The sequence below is a fragment of the Cimex lectularius genome, unplaced genomic scaffold (genome assembly GCF_000648675.2).
Source record: "Cimex lectularius strain Harlan isolate CLEC.00 unplaced genomic scaffold, Clec_2.1 scaffold11, whole genome shotgun sequence".
NCBI lineage: Eukaryota > Metazoa > Arthropoda > Insecta > Hemiptera > Cimicidae > Cimex > Cimex lectularius.
This window is the reverse complement of record NW_019392673.1, coordinates 929,726-949,713: the sequence shown is the minus strand read 5'-3', so window position 1 is coordinate 949,713 and position 19,988 is coordinate 929,726. Positions and strand designations below refer to the sequence as shown.

At 32.7% G+C, this 19,988-nt stretch overlaps 2 protein-coding genes across 2 annotated transcripts; one reads left to right on the top strand and one right to left on the bottom strand.

Moving 5' to 3' along the window:
* Nucleotides 1–1,038: 1,038 nt before the first annotated feature.
* On the bottom strand, nt 1,039–10,350 carry LOC106669396 (serine/threonine-protein kinase STK11). The gene is made up of 7 exons (XM_014398855.2): nt 9,758–10,350; nt 5,549–5,722; nt 5,355–5,487; nt 3,815–3,951; nt 3,565–3,753; nt 3,334–3,497; nt 1,039–2,886 (listed from the first exon to the last, which is right to left on the bottom strand). Exons 1-7 carry the CDS (start codon nt 10,090–10,092, stop codon nt 2,759–2,761), a joined length of 1,260 nt encoding a protein of 419 aa, XP_014254341.1. The 5' UTR covers nt 10,093–10,350; the 3' UTR covers nt 1,039–2,758.
* Nucleotides 10,351–10,852: 502 nt separating this feature from the next.
* LOC106669397 (folylpolyglutamate synthase, mitochondrial-like) lies at nt 10,853–19,203 on the top strand. The gene is made up of 10 exons (XM_014398857.2): nt 10,853–10,949; nt 11,049–11,213; nt 11,484–11,602; nt 16,220–16,469; nt 16,544–16,680; nt 16,743–16,926; nt 17,398–17,533; nt 18,167–18,344; nt 18,692–18,834; nt 18,899–19,203. Exons 2-10 carry the CDS (start codon nt 11,049–11,051, stop codon nt 19,132–19,134), a joined length of 1,548 nt encoding a protein of 515 aa, XP_014254343.1. The 5' UTR covers nt 10,853–10,949; the 3' UTR covers nt 19,135–19,203.
* The last annotated feature ends 785 nt before the right edge of the window (nt 19,204–19,988 follow it).

Here is a 19,988-nt window from a genome sequence, read left to right as displayed (position 1 = left end):
ACAATTAAAATAAGGTAACTATATAACGTTTTCATCACTATACACATATCTTATACTTTATATATACATATATATTATTAATTTTTTGTAACCATAAACAAATAACAAATTTCTTTATACAGGTGTATTAAAATAAAATGATGGCACCTACGCAACAATAAAATATAATGCGATAAATGTACAAAAATAAACCATTTAGGTCTTTGATATCACTTCATACATACATTATAACACAACAATTGTTACAAAAATGGCATTTTAATGTGGATAGTTTAATAAACTATATGAGTCTGAGTTAATTAGGCCTAATAGGAAATGGATAATGAAAAAATTGTATCACGAAAGAAAGAAGAAATCACTACATCAACCCCTCTAATGATTGAAGTCTAAGTAATAACTTTAACTAATGTAAAATACACTATGTACGGATTCCTAGGTAGTTTAGCAAAATAAAAATATAAAAACAATTTAAATTAATTATAATTTTTATTTAAGGTCTTGGTTGAGATGAAAAAGCTAGTGTCACATGAGGGATTCAAACCCATGACCTTCGGTTCAATATGCTGCTCCTGACACTCGCTTTTTCATCTCAACCAAGGCCTTAGTTAAAAAGGGCAATTAATTTAAATAATTAACACAGTCAATTAAGACTACTAAATACATGTATGTTGTTACGTTCGTAACAGAGTATGTATGCATTATTATTATTTAACCGGGGATGCCTCCTAAATTATAATGCCTCCTAAACGAAAGTTGGCAGTGGGTCAATCAAAATTAAGACGGCCTAGGATAGGCTTAGAGGAAGAGAGGAGTGAGTCAAAGAGAGGACAGTGTGCGTCGAGACGGAAATCCCTACAGTCTGGCCGGATCATAGGAAATCATCAATTCCTTGCTCAACGAAGGCAACAGCGGACCCACTCAACTTCAGAGAAGGAGTTCCACATTTTCCTGGAAGCAGGGATTTTCAACCCTCATATCTGGACACTGGTTCCCAGGAAAGTTTAGTTTTTGAGTTATGTTTATTTAGATTTTAAGATAATTTAGGTTCATTTAGTGTGTAAGTTTGTTAAAATGTTACCGGAAGAGAATTAAGATTGATCTATGTTTAATATTTTAGTTTCCTTTGTATGTTGTTTTTTTTTCTGTTTCCTTATGTAAATATTGTGTTCTTTTTTTTTCTTAGTTAATTTTACTTTTATTGAATTTTCTTGGATTTATTTTTTTTACGGTTCTCTGTTTCCATGTCATATTAAACAGCGGGGCGCCAATTTTAATTTAATATTACATTAAGTAGCCCCGCCCATCTCCATGGAGCGAAGCCGGCAAATTCTCAGCGTAAGAATGGAATAATATAAAAACAATAAAAATATATACTTTATTTATTTTAAACAAATGAAAAAACAAAACAAAAACAACCTTCATTATATAATGGTTTAGTAAACATCAATGCGCGCAATTTGAAAATATTGAAATACAAATTACAGTAGAATTTTTATTATTCGAAATTCACCCATTTTCATTATTATTATTTTTTTTAAAATTGAATTAACATGAGGAGCTTTTCTTTTTCTGGAGACTATCAAAATCAGGACTATTGTTTTGAAAGCACTAATACTTGTAACATTGTGTTAAAAGTAAAACATAATTAAAATATTGGCAAATGTAAATAAATAAACTTTAAACCTCACCAGACTTTATGATGCAGGCAAAGTAGGAGATCATCATAAATATGTTTGTTTCAAATGGACATATCTACACGTTTTTTTTTCCAAAGTTTTTGTAGTGTGGAAAGAGAAAAAAAAAGGAAATTTTTTGCCAATTCGACAATTTTGCAACCAAACAAATCAGATTATTGAGATTCTAATTTATTTATAAATAAAAAAGGTCATAATTTAATTGTAGCCAATGTGAATGTACGGGGCAACATCAATGAGTAAAAAATACTCTTTTTCTTAAATTATTGTACATGTATTTTTTTTAATATTTCACTCCATATAAACCTGAAATAACTCAGACTTTAAATGTATCCTTTCTCAAATTAGATATTCACTTCTGGGAAAAATTATCCTACAACTAATATATCAGAATAATACAATATATACAACAACAAAAATAACTGAAAAACTTTAGTCCTCACTTTTTGCCAAAGAGATATGAGCATGAAATATTTTCAGTTGGGCGTTTGTTTTGAATTTGGCAATTAATTATCTCAAAGGCAACAAATCTACCCTAATAAATTGAGTTATCACTCGAATGATGTTGATTTAGTCAGTCTATGTATTACATAGATAAAAGAGTTTGAATTTTTTTTAGTCAATCCAAACTAAGAGAGAATCTTATTGAATATAGTTCTACAATTAAAAATAATTAACTAATACTATCGTGAAGAATATTTATAAAAAAACGTGTCAATCTAGGTTTCTAAAACTAAGAAAACACTTAAATTTTAGCCAAAGACAAATATATAATGATAAACTAATTGCCTGCTTATTGATCAATTATCATTAATGATAATTAATCAAGGGAAAAGCTTTGATAGTATTAACCCGTTCAGTAGATTTGAGTGAAATATTATATAGAAATTAATTGAGGCACTCATTCATATTGACTTTCTTTTATCTCTCTCCTGTTCACTATGTACATTGTCCATGAGTGAAAACAAATTTACAATGTGTATGTGTACGTGTTTTCGATTTTGTGTGTGAGTGTGTGTGTGTGTGTGTGTTGAGAAGTAGATGTAAAGACTAGATGTGATAGGTCACGAAGGGTTACAGGAAGCGAATTTCCTCATACTAAGACAAGACGTCGGCCTACTTTTCCAACCCTTTTTCTGACTGGAGCCCTTGTTGTTTACACACGCTTCCTGCTCAGCAACAATACGCTCTTCTGCACAACATTTAAAAACAATAGAATCATTTGATAATTAATTATGGTTTATATTACAAGGTCATAAATAAGCTAAGCATGTAAGTTAAAAGTTTAAAATAATATACCAAAAAAGCAATACTATCGTTTTTATAAATCTGCCTATGAATGATTTAAAATTGTAATTTGACCATTAAAATTACTTGTGGAAAATGTTTTAGACTGTTTTTAATTGATATTATAACACAAATTGTTAATGTGTTTTTTGTTGAATAGATATATTTTAAATAATAATTTTATCTATTTTTAATTTATTTAAAAATAATCATAATTACTAGCAGCTTATTTTATCTTTACAACATAAAAATTAGAAACAAAATAAAACTTGTATTGTCAACATATTTAATTGTGTTAATTATTTATATATTTTTTGTTAAAATGAATTGAGGGGAATAACTTGAAGAATACCTTCAAGCTGTCTCTCGGTGATGTACTGCGAGGATGCAGCTGGATCACCATAATGGCTTTCCATCAAATAAGGTAACACTGTCATTGTATGGTAAACATCTCCCCTCAAGGGAGGGATTGGGACTCTTTCAGCCTCTCTTTTTGTGTGCTTTTTAATAACCCACCTAGAACAAATAAAAATGTAAGGTAAAAACAAAATTTTAAGTGAAATTACACTTTCATTTAGCTTACGGGTGATTAAATATTTGTTGTAAACTGAAGCGGTCCTTCGGATCTTTGGCAAGCATACCAGATAAAAGACCCTTGAGCGATTCATCATCCAACTCTTTCGGGATGACGAAATCTCCTTGACCGATGCATTCAAAAAGTCGAAAAATATTATCACCTTCAAATGGATATTTACCAGTTGTTAAATTGTACCTATAAAATTTAAAGTAATTAATACACAAATGAAGTTTAAGATTTACAATAATTATCTTACAAAGTCACTCCACTACTCCAAATATCTACTTTAAAACCAGAAAATTTTTCTAATCCATTGGCTATTTCTGGTGGTTGAAATACTGGAGAGCCTTGGCTAGTGAAACACGTGTCATCTGGTGCAAACCTATCCAAAGCCTAAAAAATTAATCTAGAATAACAAAAGAATCTATACTGTCAGATTTTCACTACAACCACCATTCATCCTTAATCCAAATAAAACTCAGAAAAGTTAATCTCATGTAATATACTAATACAACAGATAAATATAGCTAAGTACTCTTTAAAACAAATTTATAATTTCTTATAACAGTGAAACTTCCCTGTAACAGACACTCTTAGGGATTGAAAATTGTTCTCTATATAGAGGTATCCACTTTGGGGATAACAGTGAACGAAATGTTAAGTATTACAATATGGGTCACATTAGGGATTGCAAAATATCTCGAAACACCGAGGATATTAGACTTTTCTATGGCCAAAGGGTTTTTCAAATTCACTGAGTAAACTTTTGATAAGAGCAAAGTTAAACACTCTTTGAAACATTTCCTCTCTAAGGCTAATTTTTTAACTGCATAGTATTATCCGTAAGTGCTCTAAAAATTAAATCTCATTGCAATTAAAATGTTTTTGGTTTCAAAATCGGCACAATATTGCTTATGCTTTTCCATCCTGTTTTATCAGCCTCGGTCCTTTGCTCCATTAATGGTCTTAAAAGTATGCCATGTTCTAAATTTGTGAGCCAACCTGAAGATGCTTTAAAGCCATTTGCCCTAAATGTTTGCCAATAATAAGGCCTTTTCTCATTTAAGAAGACCAAACTGTGATATTTTAAAAGCCCGAGCAATACAAAACCATTCACATACGTCTTGGTCTAAGGCCAAAATAGACTTTTAGAAAAAAAAAAAAAAAAAAACCGTGGGATGTCATTTCCACATATGTACAATTTATCTAAAAGTTTGTTTTTATTCTTTAGAATTTCACTTGCCTGGTCTTTCCAATGAAAATCATCGCAGCCAAGTCTCGCACAAAGACAAACAAAACAAACAGGAAATGGTATTTCTCAGAAAACATTCATTTTCTGGAGGCTGCTGTCTGCTTTGGGAGAATTGTAATCATAGTAGAAAAAGCTGACTGTGGTAGTGTCCTCTTTATGAAAGATTTTAGTGAGAATAAACAAGTGGAATGACACCAAGAAATCAGAATGTCTGTTCAAGGGAAGTGTTTACTTTCTAGAGGTGTCTGTTAAGGGAAGTTTCACTGTATATTCATTAATCATAACTTCCAGTTTTATAATCTAGAAGGTTTGTGGAAAATTAAAGCCAAGCGTTCTGTTGGGTGTAAAACTTTTTATTATAATGGATTTTTTAGGCACAATGGCTTATCAACACCAGCCCAAACGGGTTACTCACCAATTCTTGCATAATTTTAAATCTTTCAAGTACGGAGACGACATGGTTTTAATTTTACACCAATCTTCTGATTTATAATCATATAATATATTGAATTTTAATCACAACCTTAAAATTTTTATTACATACCTCTGCCACTCCTAAATCTGATATTTTAAGAGTTTCATCTAGTGTGAGCAAAAGATTGCCGGGTTTTATGTCTTTATGAATTATCCCATTACTATGAAGATAATCCAGGCCATTGATTAACTGACAAAAGTACCTAAAATGTTACGTCTGCTAAAAACAATTCAAGAAAATTGATTTAAACATTTTTTTCTTACCAATGGGCTTGCCATAATGGAAATTTCTTCTGTGGTGTACTCTCGAGCATGTCTTGCAACCCTCCAACACAGTATTCCATAATGAGATACATTTTTTCTTTTTCGTTATTGTAAAGTACATCAACAAGTTCTATCACATTTTTGTGTTTCAACATTCTTAATAATTGGATTTCCCTGAAAGCCAAGAAAAATCATCTATTATTAATCTTCACTGTTAAATTAATCACCACACATGTTAAATTAAAAATATAAATATATAACAATCCTTCATGTCCAATGATATATAACATTATGAATATTTGAAAGAAAATATGAAACGCATACACAATAATAATATACTTGTAAGAGCTCCAAATACCACCAATTTGTCAAACGGATAAAAATAGGGCATAAAATATTTTGGCTTAGCACACAAGCTCAAACATTTGCTCTTTGAAAAAATTGTGAACGTTTTTAAAAAAAATGTGAATAGTTCTTTTTATTGGATGCTGGTGGATGAAGAATTTTTTTAAATTATTATTACAAATACTTTAATTGAATCTAAAATTGTTTGTATGATGTAAACAATGTTTATAAATCCCAGGCCCTGAAGATGATCTCAATAAAGATCGAAACGTTGGCATGTTAAAGAAAATGTTTTTCTAAGCCTACGCCACCCACACCAGACTGCATCTCACGATCTCCGAATAATAATTATTTTAACTATGAACGTGTTTTTCAGAAAGATATTTCACTTGAACATCATGTTTTCTTTGTTTTTAGTTTGTGAAAGACTCATGAATTCTCTGGATCATGGTATGGTCTTGAAAAAGCAAATTCAGTTGTTACTGCCAATTTCCATCTATTTTAAGGTCATCATCAGGGCAAAACAATCTTAAATATGTCTACAAATTGACATAAGTTTTTCTTTGAGGACTGACTCAGTCCCAACATGCCAAGGGCTGAAGGATTAGAATTGAGAGTTAAAATAGGTCGAAAGCTTGGGGAGTAACAGCAGAATTTACTTTTTCAATAAGACCATACCATGAACCAGTGAGACATGAACTTGTAGCTTTATCATTTCCGATTATCTTAGTCTACTATTCCAGATGGTTTTGTTTATCTAAAGATGGCAGAATGACTAAACCAGCAAGATTGGGCTGACCAAGATAATCAGTGTTACATTCCACTGAGGAAGAATTGTCAAATTCCATGAGTAAGCATTTCAATTGATGAATTGACGAGTTAGCAAATTATTCTTGTTCGACAAAAGCCTCAACAAGTGATGCCTGACAGGTGTGGCAGTGTAAGGCAATCAAAAAAGAAAGTCAGAATTGTGCTAATTTAACCACCAAAGCAAATCAATTAATTATTAAGCAAGACGGATGAATCACAAAACAGTCATTTTCTGCCTCAAGAAAAAAGTGAATTAAAAACTGTACTCTTAGGAGTTGGCTTATAGTTGATATGATCAAAATGCGACTCATGAGTTCACGGAATTGTATTTACTGTACTTATTTATGAAAGATTACTTTGAACAACAACACTTAAATAAAGTAACCACTTCGATATTACCAGGACTGAGAATATCAATAATAAACATTCTTAATTTTCTCAAGGAATACAGTTGTGGTAGAATAACTGAGCCAAAATGACAGATTAATTGCAAAACAGTGATATCCAGTTTCAGGAAAAGTGTAGATCACAAACTGAAGCCTCATTATTTGGCTCGCTGTCGTTTGTACACAATTTGAATTTAATGTGCTATTTTCTTTACTTATTGTTTATCTTTTCTTCACTCTTACTCTCTAAAATTACATTATAACTATAAAACATATGCTAATTTGTAATTTTAGAGAACAAGAATAAAGAGGGGAGGCGAAAGAAATCAATATCAAGGCAAGAAAATAAAGATTTAAAAAAAAAATACTACAATTCTTAAAAAGCCCTACATGAATGTATGTATATACTCTAATATTACTAATTAAATGAATACTAATTTTCTCTTTCTTGTTGACTTGCATGACTTCCGAACTTTTCTCTGATAGAAAGAATTTTTTTTTTCCACTCATCACTGAATTGGTTTGTCACATAACAATCTGAGAACTGACTAAATAAACAGACCTAACAGGAAGCACCAAAGACGTTAGAGAAGGTTGTGTGGGGTGTAAGAATTTCTGAAACACTACTGTTTGCAAATAATATGTCAAAAGTCATATGTCATTTGGTGGAATCCTGAGTTGTTTTTCTTTTTTCTATCGGCTTATTAGAAACTTTTTCGTTGAAAAATCTATGAACTTAGGTCTGTTCATTAGAATTACTTTTCTTAGTAAAGTAATCGGAATAATGCAGGGTAATAAAATTGGGTCACAGAGAAATGTCTGGTTATTGGATGTGTCTGTTTGGGGAAGTTCGATTGTATTTTACTAAAATATTATGGTACCTGTTGTTTTACAACAATGACTCTTTGGAACTCCCCTTTTTTACCCTAGACAATGCTTATTAGTCAAACACTCGAAAAAGGTCCCCAGCAGAATAATTTGGAACCTTGGAACTCTTAAAAGTAGCTTGGTCATTTCCTGTCATTTTGGTCTGCCTCTACTCCCTGTTTTGGTCTGTAATGGGTTAAATCCATCTAAGACGTACAAAGCCTCAAGCTTCTTTCACATTTTATGATGACTGTATAAAAAAAGACAACTAAACAGAAAAGCAAACTATCTAATGATTATGGCCGATAGCATCTGCCTGCCTCAAATCAAGGATAAGCAGACGCTGAGAATTTTTAAAAAAATTTAGAATTATGTTACAGCACATGTAAGCAACTTAGTCACCTTCATAAATTTTGTAATATAACAATATTACAGTGGAGAAGTAATCCATTTATTACACTCCTACTATAGCACTATTCACTTTCATCACTAGGGAGGAAATTGCGAGGTATTGGTGCTTTAGGTGTCTTAGAGGATTTCTGGGGCTTCGTGTTGACTAGGTGGGATGAGGCTTGAGGACTTTATGGAAGCGTCTGAATGGACTTCCTTCAGATTTTGAGGATAAATGGGATTTAAAGGTATGTGTGGATTGCATGGTTCGATATGAAGTAGGGAGCTTGGGCGATAGTTCAAAAGATTTTTGACTGGAGTGACTTCATTTAGATTGGTTGTAATAATGATATGTATATGAGTTGTGTTTTCCAGTGGACAATGGTTTGAAGAATATTTATTGGATTCTTTGTAGGTTGGAATACTTAGTTAAACCCCAAAGTTCAATTCTGTACTTTTTTTTTTGTGTGTGTTGCAACAGCAGAGGTCATATCAACCTCAGGGTTCCTGTGTTAAAAAAAAAATTAAAAAAAAAACAACATTTGTAAGTGTGTCAGGTACAAATAAATAATTTGAATACAGGGCTACTGGATTTAAACCCAGGATCTTTACCTACACTGATGTGCAGCCTAAACCGTTGTGGACACTGATGCCCTTCCAGATTGGGTGTAGTAACGATATGTAGATGAGTCATTTGTTTTCTAATGAGAATTTTGATCTGTTGACAATGAAGTCTTTTGTGTAGTTTATATAGTCTTTATATAGTTACCATTCTTTTGATTCGAGTGTAGCGGTTCCAAGTAAGTATTTTGTCAGTGTAAAGTCCCAAATATAGGACGACATTGCTGGGAAAGGAACAGAATTGTAGTAGAGAGGTGATACAGCAGAGGGTAAAGGTTATTTCCTCCTACTATTTGGTTTCATTGAGTTTTGAGATGTTCTTGAACCAATCTTCCAAACAAAAGATATGGTCCTGGTGGTTACTGAAGGCCACTGGTTCTGTGTTAGCTGAAAGGATGACAGTAAGACAGTGAGGATAAGCCGACCTCAAGAGGAAGTCTTACTTTTAAATGTTTATTGCATAAAACATCGCCTAACGTAGATTGAAGATGTTTGTGAAAAAATAAAGCTTGAATTTTTAACAAAAATGAGTCAATTTTATACACACTAAGGGAAATTTTATATGGTTGGTTACAAACTGACACATCATGTTTTAAGTTTTCTGTTTTTAAGGATTACTGGGTCGAACAAGTGTAAGAAGTTAGGTCGAACAAGTAGCACAACAAAAATCAACTGTGTTTCATGGGGAGGTAAGTTTATGAGAGTTTCTATAAAGATCTTTTGTTTGTTATATTCTTGGTCATATATGTACATCTAAGAGCAATATTCTAAGAACGACGTTTATACAGACCTCTGTACATTTTGTTCACCGTTGGGTATCCGTCTGAGCTTTTTTTTTTTAAGGATTTTCACCGCCCTCCTGCACAGGGTTTCCGAGTCGAGCATCTCTTTCACTTTCCCGTAGCTGCCCTCGCCGAGCAAATCTCCCATAACATATTTTCCTATCATTTTACACCTTTTTTTCTTCGTTTGGTATATGATTTCGTTCGAGTCCACTTTGTGGAAGAACATGATATCGTTATCGTCGTTCTCATCGTCCGTTATCCAGGTAACACCACCATGCCCTTTCTCGTATAAATCTAAATCACTGGACTTACAATCATTTATTGTCATATTATTGTCCATAACGGTTAAGGTATCATGTCTGCGCTACGTATAAGCCACACGGGTACGACTACGAGATCCGTCTCAAAACACCAATTCCACACTTCATTTCTCTAAACAGCCATTTTAGTTGAGGAGCCTCCCCGTTTCTACAACTCTCAAGTACGACAACTTATTAATTTACAAGGAAAAAATTTACTCAAGTCTCCGATTTAATAATAAAAGAAAAACGTTCAGAATTTGGCGATTTTATTAACTTTGGATTAACATATTTTTCAAGCTGTTGGAAAAGATAATTATTTTTCTGTCGTTGAATATTTCATTTAACTTGAGAAATTTGTCAAAACCCAGTTCGAAATTCTACCAATATTCTGGTCGAATGAATGAACATAATGTTTAATTTTTATAATTATAAACTATTAAATCAAAACAATCCTAACTTTTTTTGCCTTCTATTATATTTGGAATAATTGATCATTTTTTGAGAGTCCAAGAAAGAGGAACAAACAGCCAATCAATTACAGAAAGTTTTAAAATTCTGTCAGGGCACCCCCATAGTTTAAAAGCATCGTTTGTTTATTCTTCAAAGCCGGACAAAAATATGGGAAGATTGTTTACAAAAAATAATGATATAATAAGATTATGCATTGAGTAAACAATTTCGAATATCAACAATATTCATTCCCTCTTAACTTCTGACTCCACACTTTATCAAGATCCCTTTTATTATTTTTAATGGGATTGAACAAGCCTATTAAATATTCAAAAAGTGACCAAACGACTTAGGACTTGAAGGACATAATAATTATTTCTTGCATGAATTATCACGCCACAGTTTGACTAACAAATTGATTATCCCTCGCTTTGAAGTTTTTAAAGTATGTACGATATATTTACATTGATTAAAAAGAAAAACGTTTCGTTTGTAATGTTCATATAATTGCGTATAAGTCTATTAATTATGTTTGAAAGTGTAGATGGAGGGAAAGGATTTGTTTACTTTTCCAACAAGCACGTGCGTTTCAGCTGGAGCTGATCTTCGGGTTTCCCATGTCAGAGATGCTGATATGTTCAAACTAACTCAAAATGTGTTGAAAACGTTAACCAGACAGCCTATCTCTAAAGATTTATCTGCATATGACGTAAGTATCCCCCCATTCCATAATTTATATATTTTTTATTCACTTTTTGACTCGTTTATCACAATTTATCGCGCTATGGTGGTGTCAGTCTTTATTGTTTAGCTGATAATCCATAATGCCATCCTTGCTCGAATCTGTGTCTACTGTTTTTTTTTCCACTTGTATACAATGAGAGTCGGAGGCGGTTTTATGTTGAGAAACGTTCAAAATAGTCGCATATCTATGTTGTTTCCTCCTTTTCAAAATATGACAGAATTGAAACAATTTCAGGATACAATAAAAGCCCTCAATGGATTGCAGTCTAATCTGAGTGTTCTTATAAAAGCTGCCAACGCTGGAAGTAATTCACAAAGTAACAATATTGCGTTAACCCACAAGTATTTAAAGAGGTAATTTTTATATTTTATAATTTTTATAATTTAAGATATCAAATATTTTCAGCACACACACACACTACATAAATTTTTATGTATACACACATATATACGTCCATCCATCATGGGCCTTTTCTGAATGATCTTGGATACTCAAATGCATTAGTATCAGACTAACCAAAGCCAGTTGACCAAGCACTATACAATACTTCGAGTATATGTATGAGAGCCTGGGGATCTGAACCATTCAACAGCTCAATGGTTTGGACCCTTGAGAGAGTGAATGAAACGAGGTGTAATAGACGAATCTCTCCTAAAATCGAACATTCAGCTAGGAAGTGAAGGACTGACTCAGTTGACTGCGAGTTGCAAAGAGAACAGATCCCATTCCTCCCTCTCATCCAAAGAGCAGAGTTCAATGGAGAATCTCACAATGAAGTTTTAGAAGTCAATACAACTCCAATTAAGGCCGATAAAATTTTGTTCTTTTAAATTAAATAAACCACATGAATGTGATAGGTCTTTAAACAACAAGAAATTATCTGAGGATTGAGTACGGCGTATGCATTCCATTCTATGATGCTCTTTTATTGCAGACATCAAAGCTGAAAAGAGATTTGGTCATTTATCAAGGTTTCAAGGGTTGGGGTTGTTAGGGAGAACTTATGGAAGGATTTAGCCAATGTACATACCAGGAAGTCTTCGACCATATGATTTCTAACGCTGTTATTTTTACAAGTCTAGAATCTGAAAGATGTAAGGTTTTAAGAATGAATGAGAAGTGAAGCTGTAAGGTGTGTATGTAAATGGACCTGGCGATGTTTCTAAGTAAATTTTTCAATTAAGTAATGATGTCAAGTAACTTCCTCTTTTTAACTATACCCAATTACAGAGAGCTCTGGGCTGTCCGAGCAGTAAAAACAACAATAAAGAATCATTTTAATGCCGGTTAAAGATCATCATTGGGCTGGATTGTCTAAGAAGCTCTTGCATATCAAGATTGCTCACTGATTGTCTGAACAGAAGGAAGGATAGGCCATACCCGATTGATAGAGAAAAGTTGTTCAGCGTGTCACCCTTACAGGGAGCAAGTAGGCATAGCAACCAATATAAAGGCAATCCTTGAGCATAAGAATAGATTGTTGAGACCCCTCTTCGAATTTTTAATAGAGGTTGGTAGGGATGTTTCCATAAAATATTATATATTATCGATTATATTTAGTGGCCTGATTGACCAAATACTTCTGTCAATTAATTATTCTTTGTATGTAAGTTCTTTGTTGAAATGAAAAAGTTAGTGTCACGAGGGGGATTCGAACCCACGGCCTTCGGCTAAATACACTGCTGCTCTAACCACTTGAGCTATCATGACTTCGATCCATTATATATAATGTATGTATTGTACGTCATATAATGTATATGTGTATGAGTATAGTTGTGTGTCTGTGAATGAATAAGTGAGAGGGCTGATGGCGGAATATCAAGTCTCTTATCGGCCTTCATTGTGCAGTGGGGGCTGATAAGACTCAATTGTCAGCGCCCCTATTCAAAAACATTAATTATAAAAAAAATAAAAACTGTACTTAGGTTCACTAATTTCGTGGTCCGCTTGACCAATTAATATATTACAATTAATTAAGGTTTTTAGTTGAGATAAAAAAGTCAATGGCACGAGCGGGATTCGAACCCACGATCTTGGCTAGATACGCCGCTGCTCTACCCCTTGAGTTATCGTGACCTTGCAGCGTATCTAGCCGAAGATCGTGGGTTCGAATCCCCCTCGTGCCATTGAGTTTTTTTATCTCAACTAAAAACCTTAATTAACTGTACTTAGTGGTGATTTTGGAAAATATATTTAAAACTGGCAAGATCTTTACAAATCAAAGTCAACAACTTTGTTTTAACTTGTCTTTAAATGGTCGGTGTCTTTTGAAACTGCAGATGGTTCAGAAATCCTTCTGCTTGGCCACATACAACACACCTCACCAGAATTGTTGACTCCTGCCAATATAATTTTACTATTTACGTGTTTAACATTGAAATGTTAGCCCCTTCTCAGTTGTACATGCCAGCAAAATGGATTTTTGAAAAATTAAGTGCTACAAATTATCTCCAATTTACCATCTGCTACAATCTGTTAACTTTATTTCAATTGATTTCAAAAATGGACGGCATATTGATGTTGTTATCTGTAGATAGATAGATAAAAATGTTATATTTTTCTTTTTACAACATTTTAGTTAGTAAAATATAGCACACATTGCATTGGTTGAAATTGAATTTGTCTACTATATTTTTATTTATATCATTACCATCATTACATTTTAGAGTAACCTTCAATTGCTTTGAATGATTAGATATTGGAGTTTAGATTGTTCATTATTATGATTACAGTTTTATTCCATTATCAGTAATATTTCTTTTCTTTTATTTTTTTATAGAATTGAATGGGCAAAAAACCTTTTACAGTGTAAGATGAAAATCATTAATCATTAATGGAACATCATAGGTTGACAAAAAAATGAGTAATACTAAATAATTATTGGGTTGGCAAGTAAATAATGATTTTTTACAGTATATATTTTTATTTTTTATTCCTGGCATATTTTTAACTATTCGGTGATGTATTGTCCATTGTTTGCAATTATTTTTTGCATATCATTCAGATAGCATGTTCATTCCTTTTGCATAAAAATGTCCAACTTTTGAGTCCAAGAACGTTTGAACATTTTCAAAACTTTCAAAGTTTTAGCCATTTAAAAATTTGGTAATCACAACGTGAAATGTCCATAGAATATGGCTGGTGTGATAAAATTTTCATAATTGTTTGGTCTTCAAATCAACATGGGGCGCGTGTTGTTGTGGTGAAAAACTACACCTTTTCTGTTTGTTAGCTAGTGCAGACTGTTGTTTGCTTCATTTGAAGGTTTAAATGGGTTAGCTGTCCTGGTGGTAAAAGCTCAAAATGCAAGGGGCTGGACCAAATGCACAGCATACATTTGTTATTTCAGAAAAACTAGGCGGCCATTGACCAGTTGGCAGTAAGCTTTTTGCAGACTGTTGCATGTGGTCCATTTTTCTCCTGTCACCAATCTAAGAAGAAATGGAACGTAAGAGTGACAACATGGGAATGAAGAGCAAATTGAGATGAAATCCACCAAATTCCTTTCACTGAATTCGTTTGGGATCCATGTATCAAACTTTTGAACAAACCTGTCTGGATGTGGTTTCAATGGTTGTATGGGAAACATTTAACATCTCTCCTAGTTCTCGGTCACCAAAAAGAAATTTTCTTCAATTATAGCTTCTGCCTCAATGTCATCAACTTCAGAATGATGTCCACTAGCATCATCTTCAAGAACAAAATTTTTCTTCTCTAAATCATTTACAGCAGGGGTCGGCAACCTGTGGCCCGCGGGCCGCATGCGGCCCTTTGCAACTTTTTGCGCGGCCCGCCAAAGCCCAATATAAGGAAAAATCAACAAACTGAGCGTGAGCGTGCCGAAATGTGGCCGGTGACAAAAATGTGCGCTAACAGAAGCATAGTGGGAAACCTATTTTACTGCACAAGTTTAATCCACACTCCCCATAATAATATTTATACTCGTATATGATATAAAAGCACTATTTAAGTTACATTTGAATGTGCGGCCCGCATAAAAAATTTTATTTTCAAAATGGCCCGCATTGCATTGTCCCCTTTTTGGAATTCATAAATTAAATAGTACCTTAAATGCATTTAATCTACAGACATGATTACCTATTAAATTATTTGACTCATCAAAAGAAGTAAAAAACAGAAACTGAGGAGAAATAAAACCTTCTAATTTAGGGATTAAACAAGCGACAGACAAAAAAAAAGTAAATATTGAATTATTTAATTATAATTGAAAAATATCATTACTTTCTGGCCAAGCCAATATCAACAAGGAATTTGTGTTAATCATCCAGAAAATTCTAAATTATTGAACAGTTTTCAAAATAAACTTTTTTTATAACTACAATTTGTCATTATTGAAACATCAATTGCAGTGCTAAAAAAAAAGAATTAATTAATTAGATAAATAAAATAAAAAGGAGTGGAAGGGAGCAAGGGATTTACAAAAATAATTTTAAATAGGAGTAATACAAATTGCAAATAAAAATTTGTCCAAATATAGTAAGAATTAGGGGTGTAGCAGAGAGTTGTTCAACAGAACTCTTATATAAATTATTTAATTAATAATTAATTATCAATTTACTTACTTGAAAGGCAGTCACAGCTGATGGGAGGAAGTAACACAAATAGCCCAGATTCCATTTCTCAGATTCTGTTTCTCTGCCAGAACTCAACTTCTTCTAAGTGATGGAGATATGTTTGGCTGATATTACAGTTTTTTAATAACTATAATGTTCTGTCATTTGATAAGAGATTTTTGCCATATTTATGCCGAATAGTTTTCACACTCTTCCTGGGTCCTTTTCCCCCTTCAGGGCAAGACGCACACATCATGCTACAATTATATTCCTCGGTGATAGGCCATTCGTGTTTCCTTCTCCAAGGAGGGAAATGGGCTTTTCAAATCTTGTATTGTCCTGAATAATGGAATACAGTACTTTGTTATTAATGTGTAATCATTTTTGTGTGTGTAGAAGTGGTGTTGATTTGGAAAAATTCGAAAGGCAAATACCTGTGATACATGTTTCCGGGACAAAGGGAAAAGGTACAACATGCAACCTTTGCGAATCTGTAATTAGGGCTCATGGCTATAAAACTGGTTTATTCACATCCCCGCATTTAATTAGCGTGAAGGAGAGGATAAGTTTAAATGGGGTACCTTTAACTTATTCTGAATTCACAAACCATTTTTGGTCGGTATACAGTGCATTGGACAACAACAAGGTAAACTAAAAAAAATAATAAATAAATAAATAAAAACTTCTCCAACCATTGTTATTGGTATTGATAAATTGCAGGAAAATGAACATGATATGCCTTCATATTTTAAATTTTTAACTGTCATGGCATTCAACGTTTTTTTCAAAGAAAACGTCGATGTCGCCATTTTTGAAGTTGGCGTTGGTGGAGAGTATGACTGTACAAATATATTCCAGTAGGTAGTTAAAGGGAAACACCTATTAATGTTGCTTTTATATATTATTAAAAAATTTTCAGGCATACTCCCATTGTTGGTATTACTTCACTCGGTCTTGATCATACTTCCATCCTTGGTACCTCACTAGATCAGATTGCATGGCAAAAAGCTGGAATTATTAAAGAAGGATGCAGAGTATTCACAGTAGATGATCATAAACCTTTAGCTCTAAAAGTAATCCAGGAAAGGGCTAAAGAAAGAAATGTACGTATACATATACAGTATAAATATTTCACGAATGAAGTGAAGTTAAATAATTTTTAAATAGGTAAGCTGTGATTAATAGTACATTCTAATTTTGTAATCTGATGAGTATTCCAAATCTTTAAGATAATCATACAGCTCTTATAACAGCTTAAAGTTATAAATATATTTATTTCAATTATCATTGTAGTCTTATACAATATCTTACAGAAATTCAACATTTATAACACTCTTATCATCAATAACTTTAATTAATTTTATTGTTTTACCCTCTTCTAAAATTTACAGTTTACTCATTGAATAACCTTCATTTCAGATTTCACATTTTTATGACCTTATTTGAAAATTTCTCTAGTATTCCATTATTCATCGGCTTCTGGCCGTGGTAGATCATATTTACAAATGACTGTATTATTACAGATAAAACATACACCTTTATGTATTGTTATTTCTTAATATATTAATTCACAGTCTAGGTTGATACTTGTCCCAAAAGTAGACCAGTACAACTGGAATTTAAACCACTTTGGCCCTGCCCACGTTCTCAACGCTTCCTTAGCAGTACAGCTTGCGTTTGCATTTCTAAACATGAAAAACAACATAACTTGTAAGTTAGAGAGTTTAATTTAGCACATAATTTTTTTTCTCTATGCGGTTCTGTGTAATTATTTGATTTCTATGTATTTGTGCTATTTCTTAACTGGTAGAATGACCTGAGTATTGTTTATGTTACACATTTATGTATAATATCAACATACATCATATGTATAATGTCAACTAATTCAAGAGTCAAATTTTGAAGCATTTACCCGTTGTGTGTAAGCGACCCAATGATGATCATCAGACTCTTAACAGATGTATTGTATTGATACTTAATAATTACACAACTGTACTTCATGCAAAACAAGGATTAAATAATTGTACATGACACTTTTATAACAGTTTTGCTTAATTGTAATTAATAGATATATGTAAATGTTGTAGGAATAGTTAGAAAAAACAACCATAAACATTTTTCTTAATACATATATATGCAACTTTCATTGGTTTCGTTCAGTGCAAAATATTAAACTTTTATCTTCTTCAGATTCATGTTTAACAATACAAACCCATTTTGTTTTTATTTCATTCTTCACAAATTGCTTTTATTTGTCTGTACTTTATATGATAAAAAAAGTAGAAATGCATCGCCAAGGTTCCACCAACATTCTGATTTTCAGTTTTCCTCATTCTTCCACAGGTAATGGGCTGCCAGAATTGACTATTGACAAAGCATCAGAAAATGCCATTTCACAATGTGATTTTCCTGGGAGATTTCAAATAGTTCAAAGAGGTCTCCATGTTTACTATCTTGATGGAGCACACACAAAAGAAAGTGTAGAGTTTTGTTCTTCCTGGTACTGTTCGGTTTCACAAAGGTAATAATTTTCTACTTTACATTGCAAAAGATTTATATATATTCTTTGGGGTGGTTGAATTAGTTCCTAGAATCCTAGCTTTTGATAATATAGTCATCACAGCTAGTTCATCCCATCATCCTGGTTTGTATATTATTGCAGGTTTTGTCATCTTCAATGTGTACATACAATTTTATCAATTGTGGCCTCTCTTTGTTTTGTTTTTATAATTGGTTTATGGAATAAGTTTGAGATTTTGATAATCTGTTTCAGTGTACAAAATTACACACAGACAGCCATTGAGGATACAAAATTATAAAATCAGACACATCCAAAGCAGTTTAATAATTCATCCAATTCTTTTTCAGCCAAACAAAAAAGATCTTCATTTTCAATCTTACACATAACAGAGATCCAGCAACTCTGCTTAAGCCTTTTACAAAGTGCAAATTCGACAGAGTTTTCTTTTCCCCTAACAGCATCACTACAAGCCAGAACACATCACCAAGGGGTAAAAGTTACATTTACATTTTTAAATGCATAGCAAACATTTGATTCATTATTGATTGTTTTAGATCTGTTTGATTTAAATGCCTCATTGACCTCGCCTACAGAACGCTTAGAAGCTTACAAGGCATTATGGATTGAGATGGCCAGCTGTGATCCAAATTGTGTCACTGTTTCATCAAGTCTGTCGGAGACGATATCCCTAGTTGAATCTAACAATGAGCCTAGCCAAATACTTGTCTCGGGTTCGTTACACCTAGTTGGATCTGTCCTTACATGTTTCACACTGAATGGACATCAATGATTGAAAAACTATTTATAATTGTAATAAAATATTTTTAATTTTTTTTATATTTGAAAATTTTTTAGCTTAAAAATAAAATGTACTTAAAAGATAAGAAGTTATTTTAATTTTGTTTCTACAATTACTTCCAGTTAGCAGTCCGCTTAATTAAGAACTCACTTTTGTATTTTCGATGCAATACTAATGTACACTTTTTCAGTTCATTATAATTGTTCATCATGAAGTACAATTATATAACATATTTTTTAAATCTAAAACGCTAAATTACAAATAGTCTTGGGTAAAATATTGTTTTAGTCTAGTTTGGAGCTATGTAAAAAGTATATGTTTTTTTAGTGAAATTTATTTTTTAATGATAGAAAGGTGATCTACCTCTGTAGGTTATAGTCTGCCTTAACAGTGATAATCTCATAAACTTTATGACAGGGTGGCTGAGCAGCTCTGGGGACGCACCCTCTGAGCACTCCCCTTTACTCCAGAAATTATCACATCTGCACTTAATTGTTATTATTCAAATCATTTAAGGGGTGTGCATCTGCTGTCAATGACTGCACCCCTAGATGCTCAATCCGTGCCATACCCAGTTGGCTATACTGATCCTGATTTTGAGGAGTAATTTAGAAGATGTGGGAAGGCAAACAGGTTGTCAATAATTGAGGAATTATCTCTAAGAATTTTTGACAGTTGACTGGCCAAGAGGTGTTTTATATCCTGGTCTAATTGAGCACAGTTTGTTGTTGCTTTACTCTGACTAATTCCTGAAACATTTCACAAAGAGCAAGCGATTCTATAGCCATTTGTTATCTGTAAGTGAGCCTACATTGCTCTATTCTCAGACAACTGAAGACTGTCCC